The following is a 15,184-nucleotide window of genomic DNA, read 5'->3' as shown; positions in this document are numbered from 1 at the left end:
GCTTAAAACACTTTGGAAAGTTAGCGCCCTCTGGGCGTAAAGGTTGCAAACAGCCCTTTTAAAGTACCAGTAAAGTGGAAAAACAAATTGACTTTATATACTTGTGTTTCATTGTATCAATTAAACCATATCCAATTGTATTTACAATCCTCAAAGTATGTGAACATACCATTTAAACATCACAAAATGCCACAAATTCAGTCAGCCATTTTGAATATTCCACTCCGAATGTCTTCATTAATTTCCGTAGATTGACGTCACTGGAGCACTGGAGTAACGCAATGGGTAAAAATTAGGGAGAGATGTGCTGTCGATCATTCAAAATCCCTATACAAGACATGAACAGATATGTTTTTCTTTTTTTATGCATTCTAAGTCGTAAATAAGTAAATCCATATAAAGTATGTTAACATTGTAGTCAATGAGGCTCTCTATTTTGCCCACAAAACCCTCTAACAATACTCTTCATACACATCGTGACCTGAATATTGACCAAATATTTCCAATGTTGTTTTTATAAGCGCTAACGCAGACAAATTGATAACATTTTGATTGCTAACTAGCCCTCTGCTGCCTTTATTGTGAGCTGGCAGCGATGTCCTGCTGCTCCCGCATCATCGCATCTCGGCTCGTCAAAGTTAATCTAGATTATAAATCATGCCTCTCATCTGGAAATTATCTCATCTGTGACATTCAATTTATACACAGAGATGGAGACAAACACACACAACCAAAGACAGTGTCTGCAAGGAGACTGTTACTTGTTAACCCTTGGTGTGCATTATGATTGATTCTTCATATAAACGGAATGATATGGGTATCTTATCAGTCGTCATCGAAGTAAGAGCAGACATTGTACGGTAAGCTATCGTTTTACTATGTTTGTAGTTTGTATTTCTTGTTTAGCACTTAGCAATACTGCCATTATGCTTAGTGTTTAAATGCTGGATCTGTTTAGTAGAGCTTCTAAAACTTGTAGCTCATTCTCCTTATATTCAGGATAAAAAATATAAGGTTCTGCATCATAGTTTTTCCCAAAGTAATTGTTATTGGCTCTCACAAAGTCTGAATGATTTGCATTGTTGTATTGTTGATGAAGGGATATGTGGTTCCTACCGCTACGTCACGTGATGACGTGTCTGGCTAGCTCATTATCTCTAAAAATGGCCTGGGAATCTCCATGAGATTGATACTATTTTGATCATATCTATTTACTGGCAAACTTTGTAAGCCTTTTGGTGTCATAAATCAGATATATATATGTGATAATAGCTTCAATATAGAGGCAACCTTTTTTTCCACTCGACTGTTACTTTTAAGGGGGTCTTACTATGATTTTGTTCTACATTCAAAACACTACCTTGTGGTCTACATTACATGTAATGGTGGTGCTTTGGTTAAAATGTTGCATAGATTATGTTTTATGGACCATGTTCAACCCGCTTTCTTTTCAGCATGCACCGTGTTATTTGCGTGCCGAAGTCCTCCAGGCCAAGCCATTATGTAACGATTTATTGTTGAATTTGGTGAGCGTGCATCACAACAATTATCTACCCGCTAGAATAATTTTTTGTTTGAATAATTGTTCTCAGTTATGATAGACCTTTTTATAAAATGCTGTCAGGACTGCAATCTATACATAGCGCTACGGGTGGGGGTCACCTAATGGTTGAATTTGCAATAGCCATGTGTTGTGTGTGAAAATGTTTAAACCAAAACAAATATGTTTAAAACTACTTTTATCTTTTTAAAGAAACAAAAAACAATTTTCTAATTAGATGGCAGTGGAGCCACAGTAGCAGCCAGTACTTGTCTAGAAGAGCGATTTGTGCTTTCATTTCAGAGTGTCCAAAAGTCTCCACTAGATTTGTAGATAGTCGCTTTAAAAAAAAAAGAAAAAGAGAACCTAAAAGGGTTTGATTACTCGCTAAATATAGCGACAAAGGCAACACCGAACCTTTCTGCTTTGTCTTCTTATTCTCTGGCAGACCAGCTGCATTATAATGTGTTTATGAGTGAGAGTGAACAAGTCGTCAAATCTAAACACCGACAGTCCTTTAAAGTTCAACAGAAAAAAAAAACAGGACATAAAAGAGCTTGATCAAAGTTTTATTTTGAATTGTATTGAATTATAATGAACAGATGACATCAATCACACACACCAATCCCACTACTGTTAATTTGAAACAATAGCTAAAACATGTGCTTCTGTTTAAGACCAGTATGTTTCTTTCCTTCTCTGCAGACACAACAATGCATCCAGTGCTGAAGAATTTCGGAATAACAGACAAAGCCATTTCTTTCCTTATCGGTAGCGTCAACGGCAATAAGGTAAAAAAAAACAAAAACTTGCTTTGCTAAAATAATAAACAGATAAACACTGTGAACCTGAAGCCAGATGGAAGGAATGCTGCGCTGGTGCGTGCAGTCAACAATAATTGCCTCTACACGACCTCGTTGATGCGCACACATGAGTTCATATGTTGCCAGTGGATGTCAAGGAGACCCACTGAGGCGTGAATGATAGAAGGGTGAAATGGCCTGTATTAACAGTGTCAGACAGGCCCCGGTCGGCTGTGATTTTTGCCCTCCAGCTCCTGCCGGTCATTCTTTTGAATCAGATATTGTGTCCAGGCCTGTTTGGCTACATTGAAGCAGACATACAATGACCTGTCTGCAGGTGCTATTTGCTCAATTGTGCTCAATCACACTTGTACAATATGTGTGAGGCTACCCTTGCAATGTTTGCTCACGCAGAGCTTGGATTGCATGCTGGAACCGTGTGTGTGTATCCTGAGGAAGTTAGTGTATGCTGATCCGTCTCTGAGGAACGCCCTTGCGCAGCGCAACATCCTGCTCATCACTCTGCTTCGAGGTAAATTATTTTTGCGAGACGGCTCATTAAGTAATGAGCTCGCATATTATGGTCTCTGTGTGTGGTGTAGCTTAGGCGTGCATTTGCATAAAAAATACAAAGCTATTTACTAATGCGTAGCTTTTAGCCGTGTTGTGACAACACTCGCCTGCCACTTCATTATGGACAATTGGACATCACATGAGATTCAACAGAAGAGCCATATCAAAAATCCTTCCTTAGCAAAAATAATAATACTTATTTTTAAAGAAGAACATTTTTATTTTAAATGATAATGTAATCAATATGATTCACACTTATTTTGCTTAGTATGTTAACCAAAATAGTATGAGTAATGCAGTGTAGCATAAACCACAACCATAGTCATAAAGATATTTTATTGTTGAATTACAGTATTGACCCTAATATACGACAACCCTGAATATAAGACACCTCAAAAACACATTGTATTCAGTGTCAGTAAAATTCCATTCATCATATATCGTTTGCGTTAGTGACAGGCATAAGCGTGTTTCCTCTTTTTGGAGAAGTATTTTGGCGTTACCTGTTGGTTTAGCTGTCATAAATAAATCTCTAGACCTCAAATATAAGACATTTCTTTTTTAGACTAGTCTTCCAGGAGAAAATGTGCTGACAATGTCAAGAAAAACTGCTAGGGCTGCACAATTAATCCCGTTTTAATAACCACCATGATCTTGGCTGCCACGTTTAAATGAGTGTGATCATCGTTGATATTAACTTTTGAAAAGCAGACTTCGCTACATATCAAATTAAGCATTTTCACATACCGTGGCATAAAAAAAGCAACAGCGGCTTGCATCGTTAAGCCCTATAAAGGGGCTTCAGGGCTGCCCACGCCAGAGGCCACTGTGTAACGGTACAGAGCTCCATGACCACGCTGACCATCTCTTGCCGCACCACTGTTTATTAGATGGTGACAGGTGTGGACTCCTGCGCAACACATTGTTTTGCTTGTTTACCTTGAATCGCACCAGAAGGACTACCGGCTATAATCTGGAGACAATTTTCAGTTGAATGCAAACATCGGTGAGACGTGCTCCCCTTTAGATTCAATGTGCCCCTTGCATCTGCGCATGCGAGTGAATCCAGGGAATGCAGAAATGTAATTGCTCTCTTGTGAGTACAATTGTTACTCTAACTAACGCTATATTTTTGTACTTTCTTATTTATTATACATGTTTCACACTGCAAACAATCAAATGTATGATTCGGTCAAGCGGGTGTGTCCTATTGTTAACGCACAAGCCATCCGCGGAAGAAGGACTTTTTTTAAGGTCCTGAAAAAACTCATCCAAAATGGAATAGAACTCAAGGCATCATGTCATGAGTAAAACAAGGAAATAATAGTACTGATAATTAACATAAACACAAAGTTGTGTGTATAAATATGTGGATAATGTCTATTTAGCCCATTTCATTACAAATTACATGATGACATCACGTTCACACCATTACTGCAAGTAAATTGAAGACCTCTGGGAAACACTAGTACCTTTTACCTAGCATAATGCATAATCGTTGTTAATAATCATGATTTCAATATTAATAAAACTAATCATGATTTTATTTTGGCCATAATCGTGCAACCATAGTTAGTGCCTATTTTTCTAAAATGTCATTATGGTTTGCATGTGTTCCTCATATTGTGGTCTTTGAGCTGTGTATAGCATTTTACGGCTGTAACTAGTTCAATCAAGCTATAGTGACTTATTATAAAACCAACATTTCCTGATTTTATTTTTTTAAATTGTTTTGCCTGTGTTGGCATCATTACAGCATCCTTAATCCTGAAGGCCAACAATAACAACGTGAATGAGGCGGCTGTCCTGATGAGTTTGTTGCTCTTTGATGAAATAAGTAGCATGGAAATATGGTGAGTAGTGACATCTTTTTATTGTGCGTGCACCCGTTCAGAACCTTTGCATGAGCTCTTGATTTATGTTGGTGTATCAGGTCGGACAAATCCAAGAGGGATGGCTGTTCTCCAACTTTCTCACTCCCGCTATCAGTAATTCGCAGGTAAACGTTAACGCTAAGATGAGTTACCGTCTATCTTTTGTTTTATATGCTTGCTCACAAGCTTTATTCCCCATCACTTTGCCTTCAGATACAACATCCCATTCCAGGCGGCGAGTCACCATGCAGTCAGCCCATACTGCTGCGTCCTCGCACCGTCCTGTGATCTACTGACCCTAGCCCCCACTCGCCAAGCTCTGCAGGTGGCTTGGAACATTGCATGGCACTGCGGGATCGACAACCTGCTTGAGGAGCCACATGACTCGGTCAACAATCCTGAGTAATACTCCCTGTCCTCATTAGTTGTCTGCAGCCATTTGTTTGCAATCGAAAGAAATACGAACATGTCCAGCAACAGATGGGCTTTGGAAATTTAAAAGCTCAGTCAGTATTTGCAATCTATATCGTATCTAAACAGCATGACACTGAAACAAATGCTTACGAATGGGATTGCTGTATTGTTTCATTTGTCTTCATTCCCCTCTAATGGGACCTAATTGAAACAGATGAGCATGTCTCTAACACTTTCTAAATTAGTTTGATTGCTAAATTTCATACCATAACTGAACATTTAGAGCTAATGCCGTGTCCGAGGTTATAGCCGTTAGTTTATACAATGTTTTGCAACATTTTTAGAACCAAGGCACATATTTTGCATTATAAAAGTCACAAAGACCCATCTCCAAACATCCATCCATCTATCTTCTTCAGCTTATACGATGTCAGGTCGCTGGGGCAGCACCCTAAGCAGGGAAGTCCAGACTTCTCTCTCCCCAGCTACTTCGTCCAGCTCCTCCCGAGGAAATCTGAGGTATTCCCAGGGCAGCTGGGAGACAAAAGTCCCCCCATGGTGTTCTGGGTCTTTCCCGTGGCCTCTTGCTGGTCGGACGTGCCCTAAACACCTCCCCAGGAAGGCGTTCTGGGGGCATCCTGACCAGATTTCTAAACCACCTCATGTGGCTTCATGTGGAGGAGCAGCTGCTTAGCTCCTCCCGAATGACACAGCTTCTCACCGTATTTCTGAAGAAGAGCCTCGCCACCCGACTGAGGAAACTCATTTCGACCGTTTGTACTCGTGTCCTTCCGTTCACAACCCAACGCTCATGACCAAAAGTGAGGATAGGGACGTAGATCGACCGGTAAATTGAGACCTTTGCCTTCCGGCTCAGCTCCTTCTTCACCACGACTACAGGGTCACTGCAGATGCCGCAGCGATCTGCTTGTCGATCTCACGACCCACTCTTCCCTCACTCGTGAACAAGACTCCAAGGTACTTGAACTCCTCTACTTGGGGCAAGATTTCCTCCCCAACCCGGAGATGGTACCCCACACTTTTCCGGGTGAGAACAATGGACTCAGAATTTGAGGTGCTGATTTTCATCCCAGTCGCGTCACACTTGGCTGCAAACCAATCCAGTGAGAGCTTAAGATCCTGGCCAGATGAAGCTAGCAGGACCACATCATCCACAAAAAGCAGAGACCTAATCTTGCAGCCACTAAATCTCCTCAGCACCCTGGCTGCGCCTATAAATTCTGTCTATAAAAGTTGTTAACAGAATCGGTGACAGAGGGCAGCCTTTTGATTGGAAACGTATGATTGTGGCGGTCCGTTCCCTGTATTATCGGTGCCAGAGCTTGGTCCGTATTGCTGTCAGTAAGTCGGACCCGTTTCGGACCCGTTTCCCGTGAGGGTTGGACCAACCCTCACTGGAAACAGGTCCGACTTACTGACAGCAATGCGGACCAAGCTCTGGCACCGATACACACAATCATACGGTCCGATACCCCATACTCTGAGCACTCCCCACAGGACTTCCCGAGGGAGACGTTTGAATGCCTTCTTCAAATCCACAAAGCACATGTAGACTGGTTGGGCAAACTCCCATGCACCCTCGAGGATCCTGCCGAGAGTATAGAGTTGGTCCACAGTTCCACGACCAGGACAAAATCCACACTGCTCCTCTTGAATCCGAGGTTCAACTATCCAGCTTAGCCTCCTTTCCAGTACACCTGAATAGACTTTACCAGGAAGGCTGAGGATTGTGATCCCACGATATTTGGAACACATTTTCCGGTCCCCCTTCTTAAAGAGAGGAACCACCACCTGACCCCAGTCTTCCAATCAAAAGACACAGCCCTCGATGACCACAAAATGCTGCAGAGTCTTGTCAACCAAGACAGCCTCACAGCATCCAGAGCCTTAAGGAACTCTGGGCGGATCTCATTCACCCCCGGGGGGCACTGCTATCAAGGAGATTTTTAACTACATCAACAACCTCAGCCCCAGAAATAAGAGAGTCTAGCGCAGATTCCCCAGGCATTGCTTCCTCATAGGACGATGTGTCGGTGGGATTGTGGAGGTTTTCAAAGTTTTTCCTCCTCCGACCCACAACATCCCAAGTTGAGGTCAGCAGCACACCATCTCTACCATAAACGGTGTTGACAGTGCAGTGCTTCCCCCTTCTAAGGCACCGGATTGCGGTTCAGAATCGCTCTGAAGCCGTCCCGAAGTCGTTTCCCATGGGTTCCCCGAACTATTCCCTTGTTCCAGTTTTTGCCTCTGCGACCGCTGAAACTGCACACCGCTTAGCCTTTCGGTACCTGTCCGCTGCTTCTAGGGTCCCATGAGCCAAAAGGACCCAATAGGACTCCTTCAGCTTTAAATAATTACTCACCGCTAGTGTCTACCAGCGGGTTCTGGGATTACCGTCACAGCAGGCACCAACCACTTTGCGGCCACAACTCTGTTTACTACCTCAACAATAGAGGCACAGAACATGGTCAACCCGGACTGAATGTCCAGCGCCTACCTCGTGACATGTTCAAAGTCCTTCCAGAGGTGGGAATTGAAACTCTCTGACGGAAGACTCTGTCAGACATTCACAGCAGATCTTCACAATGTGTTTGGCCTGCCAGGTCTGACCAGCATCCTCCCCCACCATTGTAGCCAACTCAACACAAAGTGGTGATCGGTGGATAGCTCCGCCCCTCTCTTCACCCGAGAGTTCAAAACATGAGACCACAAATCTGATGACACAACCACAAAGTCAATCATCAAACTGCGGCCTAGGGTTTTCTGGTTCCATGTGCACATATGGACACACTTATGTTTGAACATTGTGTTTGTTATCGATAATCTCTGATGAGCACAAGTTAAAGTTAAAAGTTAAAGTACCAATGATTGTCACACACACACTAGGTGTGGCGAAATTATTCTCTGCATTTGACCCATCACCCTTGATCACCCCCTGGGAGGTGAGGGGAGCAGTGGGCAGCAGCGGTGGCTGCGCCCGGGAATCATTTTGGTGATTTAACCCCCAATTCCAACCCTTGATGCTGAGTGCCAAGCAGGGAGGTAATTGGTCCCATTTTTATAGTCTTTGGTATGACTCGACAAAAGTCCAATAACAAAACACCACTCAGGTTTAAATCCAGGCGGCTGTTTCTCCCAATCATGCCTCTCCAGGTTTCACTGTCGTTGCCAATGTGAGCGTTGAAGTTCCCCGGCAGAACGAGAATCATTTGGGGGAGCACTCGCCAGTACTCCCTCTTGGGACTCCAAAAAGCGCGGGTACTCTGAACTGCTGTTTGGTGCATAAGCACAAACCACAGTCAGGACTCGTCTCCCCACCCGCAGGCAGAGGGAAATTACCCTCTCGTCTATTGGGCTAAACTCCAACTTACAGGTACTGAGCCTGTAAGTTGGGCTGGTGGGAACAAATATTCTCACCCGCCCGTCATCTCTCACTGTTTCTCAAACACATCAAATGTTCAAACAAATCTTTGACTAAGTTATCTTTGCTAACACAAGTATGGTTTGACTGTATTCCACAAGATGATGAAAGTGATATTTTTGAGGGCCATTCCCCTGACCCACTTTCGTAATTGCCTATGTTTAAATTGCGTACTACTAATTCTGTCGGAACTCCATTGAAAGCTCTTTCCTTTTTCTCGATTTGAGCGCTTGGAACAGCACAATAAAGCAGCATTTCAACTCAAACTCTTTATTTACTAACGCCTAGCTCCCTTGATTTAATGCTTCGCTCAAGCATCGACCACAATGTGAATTACACCACGATGAAGCAAAATGGATTTGATGTCATATGCAACCCAGCAATTATGCAGAAATGCAGTTTAACACGTTTAAAGCACTTCCACAGTATTTCAAGCATTGATTTGGTACTAGTTTCGGTTCAAATGTAAATGATACCAATTCCTACTAATTTCTGCCCTTGTTAAATGTTTTCTATATATTTTCTGCTCTTTTCTGCCACTGCTAGAACTAAAAAATATAGAGACATTTTGCCTTTAAAGGGGAACATTATCACAATTTCAGAAGGGTTAAAACCATTAAAAATCAGTTCCCAGTGGCTTATTTTATTTTTTTCAAAATTTTACCCATCACGCAATATCCCTAAAAAAAGCTTCAAAGTGTCTGATTTTAACCATCGTTATATACACCCGTCCATTTTCCTGTGACGTCACACAGTGATGCCAATACAAACAAACATGGCGGATAGATTAGCAAGGTATAGCGACATTAGCTCGGATTCAGACTCGGATTTCAGCGGCTTAAGCGATTCAACAGATTACGCATGTATTGAAACGGATGGTTGTAGTGTGGAGGCAGGTAGCGAAAACGAAATTGAAGAAGAAACTGAAGCTATTGAGCCATATCGGTTTGAACCGTATGCAAGCGAAACCGACGAAAACGACACGACAGCCAGCGACACGGGAGAAAGCGAGGACGAATTCAGCGATCGCCTTCTAACCAACGATTGGTATGTGTTTGTTTGGCGTTAAAGGAAACTAACAACTATGAACTAGGTTTACAGCATATGAAATACATTTGGCAACAACATGCACTTTGAGAGTGCAGACAGCCCATTTCAGGCGCGCTAAGAACATATATTTTTCCACGATTTCAGCACTCAGGTTAACCATACCTAAATAGACACAAAATACTGCATTACACAAGACTACCCGAATGTACTCGAATGATTGAAAAAAATAAATGTTTTTAAGCTAAATTATTGGTAAACACAGTTTATGTATAATAATTTACGTAAAACCGCGAGTAATGAATAAAGTTTTCATCAATTAATATATTCTGTAGACATACCCTCATCCGCTCTCTTTTCCTGAAAGCTGATCTGTCCAGTTTTGGAGTTGATGTCAGCATCTGCTTTGAGTGTCGCAGGATATCCACACATTCTTGCCATCTCTGTCGTAGCATAGCTTTCGTCGGTAAAGTGTGTGGAACAAACGACTGACCATTTCGTCGGCTTTCCCCACAGCCTCGTATTTTGAACAAATTTCGTCCAATTTCTTGCCACTTTCGCATCTTTGGGCCACTGGTGCAACTTGAATCCGTCCCTGTTCGTGTTGTTATACCCTCCGACAACACACCAACGAAAGTGAGAAAATGGCGGATTGCTTCCCGATGTGACGTCACAACGTGACGTCATCGCTCCGAGAGCGAATGATAGGAAGGCGTTTAATTCGCCAAAATTCACCCATTTAGAGTTCGGAAAACGGTTAAAAAAATATATGGTCTTTTTTCTGCAACATTAAGGTACATATTGACGCTTACATAGGTCTGGTGATAATGTTCCCCTTTAACTTATGTAACTTAACATGTTTATATTTTCTAAAGCTGGTGTGCGCTGCTGTGTAATCCCTCCGAGAGGAGGCTTGCCTTGCACTTCAAAAAGCGCTGTGCTCTGCAATTGAAGCAGGCTTTTATTTTGCCTTGTGTTTAACCATTCGCTCTGTGCAACAACGCTCACGCAGATTCCATGCTGGCCTGAAGCTGTCGGAAACCCAGGTTGCATCACTGCGAGCGACCCACATTCCCAGCGCCCTGCATGATTGCGTCCAGGCTGTGCTGACGGCGGCGGGGCACAGTTCGGTGATCTCCGCCCTCTCCAGGCTTAACCTCTACTTAATGATTGAAACGTTGGCCCTTCCCCACACGCCTACCTACAGATGCAGAGAAACGCTACAATCGCTCAGCTGGCAGGCTGCTGTGACCAGGTAAAAACACGAGTAGAGATTTATGTGGTTTACATGATACATGACACTAAATACATTACATCAGAAATATTCAACTAAATTGCTTTAGGGGCCACATTGCCAGAAAATTAAGCGCCTTGGGGCCAGACTTCTCCATTCACTATTAGTCTCATTTCCTCTATGTCGGAGAACCAGCGTCCTTTGCAGTAGACATATGATTTTAGTCTATTTATTTTGTCAGAGTTACAGGAGCACGCTGCTGTTTTTAAGGATCTTCTGCAAAAGAGCTAGTCAAAGATCATCTCTATGACTGCACTCTAGTGCTTTTTAGAATCTGCTGCAAACCACTAGTTTTTTTTAAATGAACTCACAGGCCAATAGCCCAAAATGATGAAAAAGAGAAGACCTAAAATGAAACCTTGAAAAACACTACTAGCAGTGTTCCCTTTCAGGTGTGTGTCTGTGCAATTGCGCACTGCTCACACTTCCTCTGCACACTGCAAATCTATGCCGCACAGAAAATAAAATCCAACCAAAACTCCAAACCAAAAAAACAGATAACAATTTATTCTGTGCAAGTGAGTGACAGGTGTGACAGGTTGACAACAAGCGGTCGCAACAGATAAAACAATGTTTGTCAACACTGTTTGATTATTGTATCTGTCAAGACACTTTAAAGAGGACATTAGGTCCTTCGATCACTTTACTGAGCAAAGCTGTTTATTGTCGGTCGTAACCACACCAGAAGAACATTAGCAAAAAACAACTATCGAGCACAGGGGTGTCCAAACTTGTGTTGTCCCGATACCAATATTTTGGTACCGGTACCAGTACCAAAATGTTTTTTGGTACTTTTAGGTACTTTTTGGTACTTTTCTAAATAAAAGGGACCACAAAAAATTTCAATATTGTCTTTATTTTAACAAAAAATCTTATGGTACATTAAACATATGTTTCTTATTGCAAGTTTGTCCTTAAAAAAAATAGTGAACAAACGACAACTTGTCTTTTAGTAGTAAGTAAACAAACAAAGGCTCCTAATTTAGCTGCTGACATATGCAGTAACATATTGTGTCATTTATCATTCTATATTTTGTCAAAATTATTAGGACAAGTGGTAGAAAATGAATTATTTATCTACTTATTTTCTCTTTTAACATGTTCTATTTACACTTCTGTTACAATGTAATAATCATTTATTCTTCTGTTGTTTGATACTTTACATTAGTTTTGGATGATACCACAAATTTGGGTATCAATATGATACCAAGTAGTTACAGGATCAGACATTGGTCATATTCAAAGTCCTCATGTGTCCAGGGACATATTTCCTGAATTTATAAACATAATATAAATTTAACATAATATAAATGAAAGAAAAAACTAAATAAGATTTTGTGATGCTAAAAAATATCGATGTAATCATAGTAGTATCGACTAGGTACGCTCCTGTACTTGGTATCATTACAGTGGATGTTAGGTGTAGATCCACCAATGGCGTTTGTTTTTATTGTAGCGTCCCGGAAGAGTTGGTGCTGCAGGGAATTCTGGGAATTTGTTCTGTAGTGTTTATGTTGTGTTGCGGTGCAAATATTCTCCCAAATTGTGTTTGTCATTGTTGTTTAGTGTGGTTTCACTATATGGCACAGGATTATGACAGTGTTGCCGTTGTTCATACGGCCATCCTTAGTGTGACATGTTGACTGTTGACTAAGTATGCAGTTCATTCACTTGTGTGTAGTGTGTTCAAAGTTGAGATGATTGTCATAATGGTTGAAGATCGGACATATTGAAATCTTGTCTTGACATTGTCAACTATAGACCATTTTTAATATGTCCATTGTCATGACTCCGATGTGCGAGTATCGTTATCACTCGTCTTACAAGGATAATATTTTAAATTAATGTATTTGAAAGGCCTACTGAAACCCACTACTACTGACCACGCAGTCTGATAGTTTATATATCAATGATGAAATCTTAACATTGCAACACATGCCAATATGGCCGGGTTAGCTTACTAAAGTGCAATTTTAAATTTCGCGCGAAATATCCTGCTGAAAACGTCTCGGTATGATGACGCCTGCGCGTGACGTCACGGATTGTAGAGGACATTTTGGGACAGAATGGTGGCCAGCTATTAAGTCGTCTGTTTTCATCGCAAAATTCCACAGTATTCTGGACATCTGTGTTGGTGAATCTTTTGCAATTTGTTCAATGAACAATGGAGACAGCAAAGAAGAAAGCTGTAGGTGGGAAGCGGGGTATTGCGGCAGGTGTTGTGCCGGATAGCGCACCCCCACCGTAGAATGCACCCCTTGACTGTTATGCCGGATAACACAGCCGGTGTTTCATTGTTTACATTCCCGGAAGATGACAGTCAAGCTTTACCATTGGCTTGTGGAGAACTGGGACAACAGAGACTCTTACCAGGAGGACTTTGAGTTGGATGCGCAGACGCGATACCGTGAGTACGCATGCAGCTGCGGCTTCCAAACATTTGATCGCTTGCCCGTACGTGCGTGCCGCTATGTGCATGTCACGTACGTAACTTTGGGGACTTTGGGGAAATATATGTGCTGTATGAACTTTGGGGAGGTGAACGGTACTTTGGGCTGTGGGATTGAGTGTATTGTGCAGGTGTTTGAGTTGTATTGGCGGGTTATATGGGCGGGAGGGGGGAGGTGTTTGTTATGCGGGATTAATTTGTGGCATATTAAATATAAGCCTGGTTGTGTTGTGGCTAATTGAGTATATATATGTCATGTGTTTATTTACTGTTTTAGTCATTCGCAGCTGAATATCAGGTCCCACCCGCCTCTCACGGCATCTTCCCTATCTGAATCACTCCCACTGCTCTCTAGTCCTTCACTCTCACTTTCCTCATCCACAAATCTTTCCTCCTCGCTCAAATTAATGGGGAAATCGTCGCTTTCTCGGTCCGAATCGCTCTCGCTGCTGGTGGCCATGATTGTAAACAATGTGCGGATGTGAGAAGCTCCACAACCTGTGACGTCACGCTACTCGTCTGCTACTTCCTGTACAGGCAACTTTTTTATCAGCGACCAAAAGTTGTGAACTTTATCGTCGATGTTCTCTACTAAATTCTTTCAGCAAAAATATGGCAATATCGCGAAATTATCAAGTAGGACACATAGAATGGACCTGCTATCCCCGTTTAAATAAGAAAATTGCATATCAGTAGGCCTTGAAATGTCTCCATGGAGACAAAGATTAGTGACTTTGAAGTACGTAGTTACAACACTGCTGACTGCGGACAGACACTAGCCGCTAACTAGCTAGCCATGTCTCAAAGCACCTCTTCCTGAGGGCGTTTCAGTGTTGTAACTTTACCTTTATCTTTAGTTATTTAGCCAAGATTCGTCCGTTCTCCCTTTTTTGTCTACACACTGTGTCTGCTGGTTACTACTCCGTGATTATGCACTGCCCAACATGCTCGTCTGCATGACATGACGACGACGGGTGGGGGACCAGTACTTTTTAGAGGCAGTATAGAACCGAATATGATTCATTAGTATCGCTGTATTATACCAATACCGGTATACCGTACAACCCTAGTACATATATGTGTAATGTAATTAATTAAGCATGTAAATGAAGTTGATATTGAAATCACTACACTAACTAAATGCAGTTGTTTTTTTAATATTATTTATTACAAGTGTGTTTGCTGTCTCAGAGTGATCTGTGATCACGTTTCCAAAGCTGTTTACACCTAATACAGCTAACCATTTTTAGTTCACAGAATGATGCGGTACGTTAGCCTTTTGGGTTTTTTGGGGCATTTAACGTTACCTGAAGGGTGCATTTGAGCTGCTGTTTGGTTCCATATTGGTGCAAACGGCAAGCATTTTTTGGTTCACAAAACCTTACATATTACGTTCTTTGAATGTTACTTAACGGTATCGTTGGCAATGCTTTAAGTCTGCATATCGATTTCATACCAAATTGAAAGTTTGCAAAACATGTAAAAACTATTGTACCAACTGCGATAAAGCCATATTTTCAAGGGCAATTGCCAATACGCCTATATACTATACTAGAGTGTCTGCCCTGAGATCGGTAGGTTGTGAGTTCGAACCCCGGCTGAGTCATACCAAAGACTATAAAAAATGGGACCCATTACCTCCCTGCTTAGCATTCAGCATCAAGGGTTGGAATTGGAGGTTAAATCAATCCAATCCAATCCAATCCACTTTATTTGTATAGCACATTTAAACAACAAAAATGTTTCCA

At 41.9% G+C, this 15,184-nt stretch overlaps 1 protein-coding gene across 1 annotated transcript in view; it reads left to right on the top strand.

The window, feature by feature from the left end:
* The window catches only part of rttn (rotatin), a 91,415-nt gene that overhangs the window by 33,785 nt on the left and 42,446 nt on the right, over positions 1-15,184 (top strand). The window contains exons 20-25 of the mRNA XM_061965622.2: positions 2,246-2,331; positions 2,758-2,875; positions 4,673-4,769; positions 4,850-4,915; positions 5,004-5,192; positions 10,706-10,948. Of these exons, the coding sequence (XP_061821606.2) occupies positions 2,246-2,331; positions 2,758-2,875; positions 4,673-4,769; positions 4,850-4,915; positions 5,004-5,192; positions 10,706-10,948 (799 nt within the window). The remainder of the gene's footprint in view (positions 1-2,245; positions 2,332-2,757; positions 2,876-4,672; positions 4,770-4,849; positions 4,916-5,003; positions 5,193-10,705; positions 10,949-15,184) is intronic.

The sequence above is a fragment of the Nerophis lumbriciformis genome, linkage group LG07, assembly GCF_033978685.3.
Source record: "Nerophis lumbriciformis linkage group LG07, RoL_Nlum_v2.1, whole genome shotgun sequence".
Lineage (NCBI taxonomy): Eukaryota > Metazoa > Chordata > Actinopteri > Syngnathiformes > Syngnathidae > Nerophis > Nerophis lumbriciformis.
This window is presented reverse-complemented; position numbering and strand designations above follow the sequence as displayed.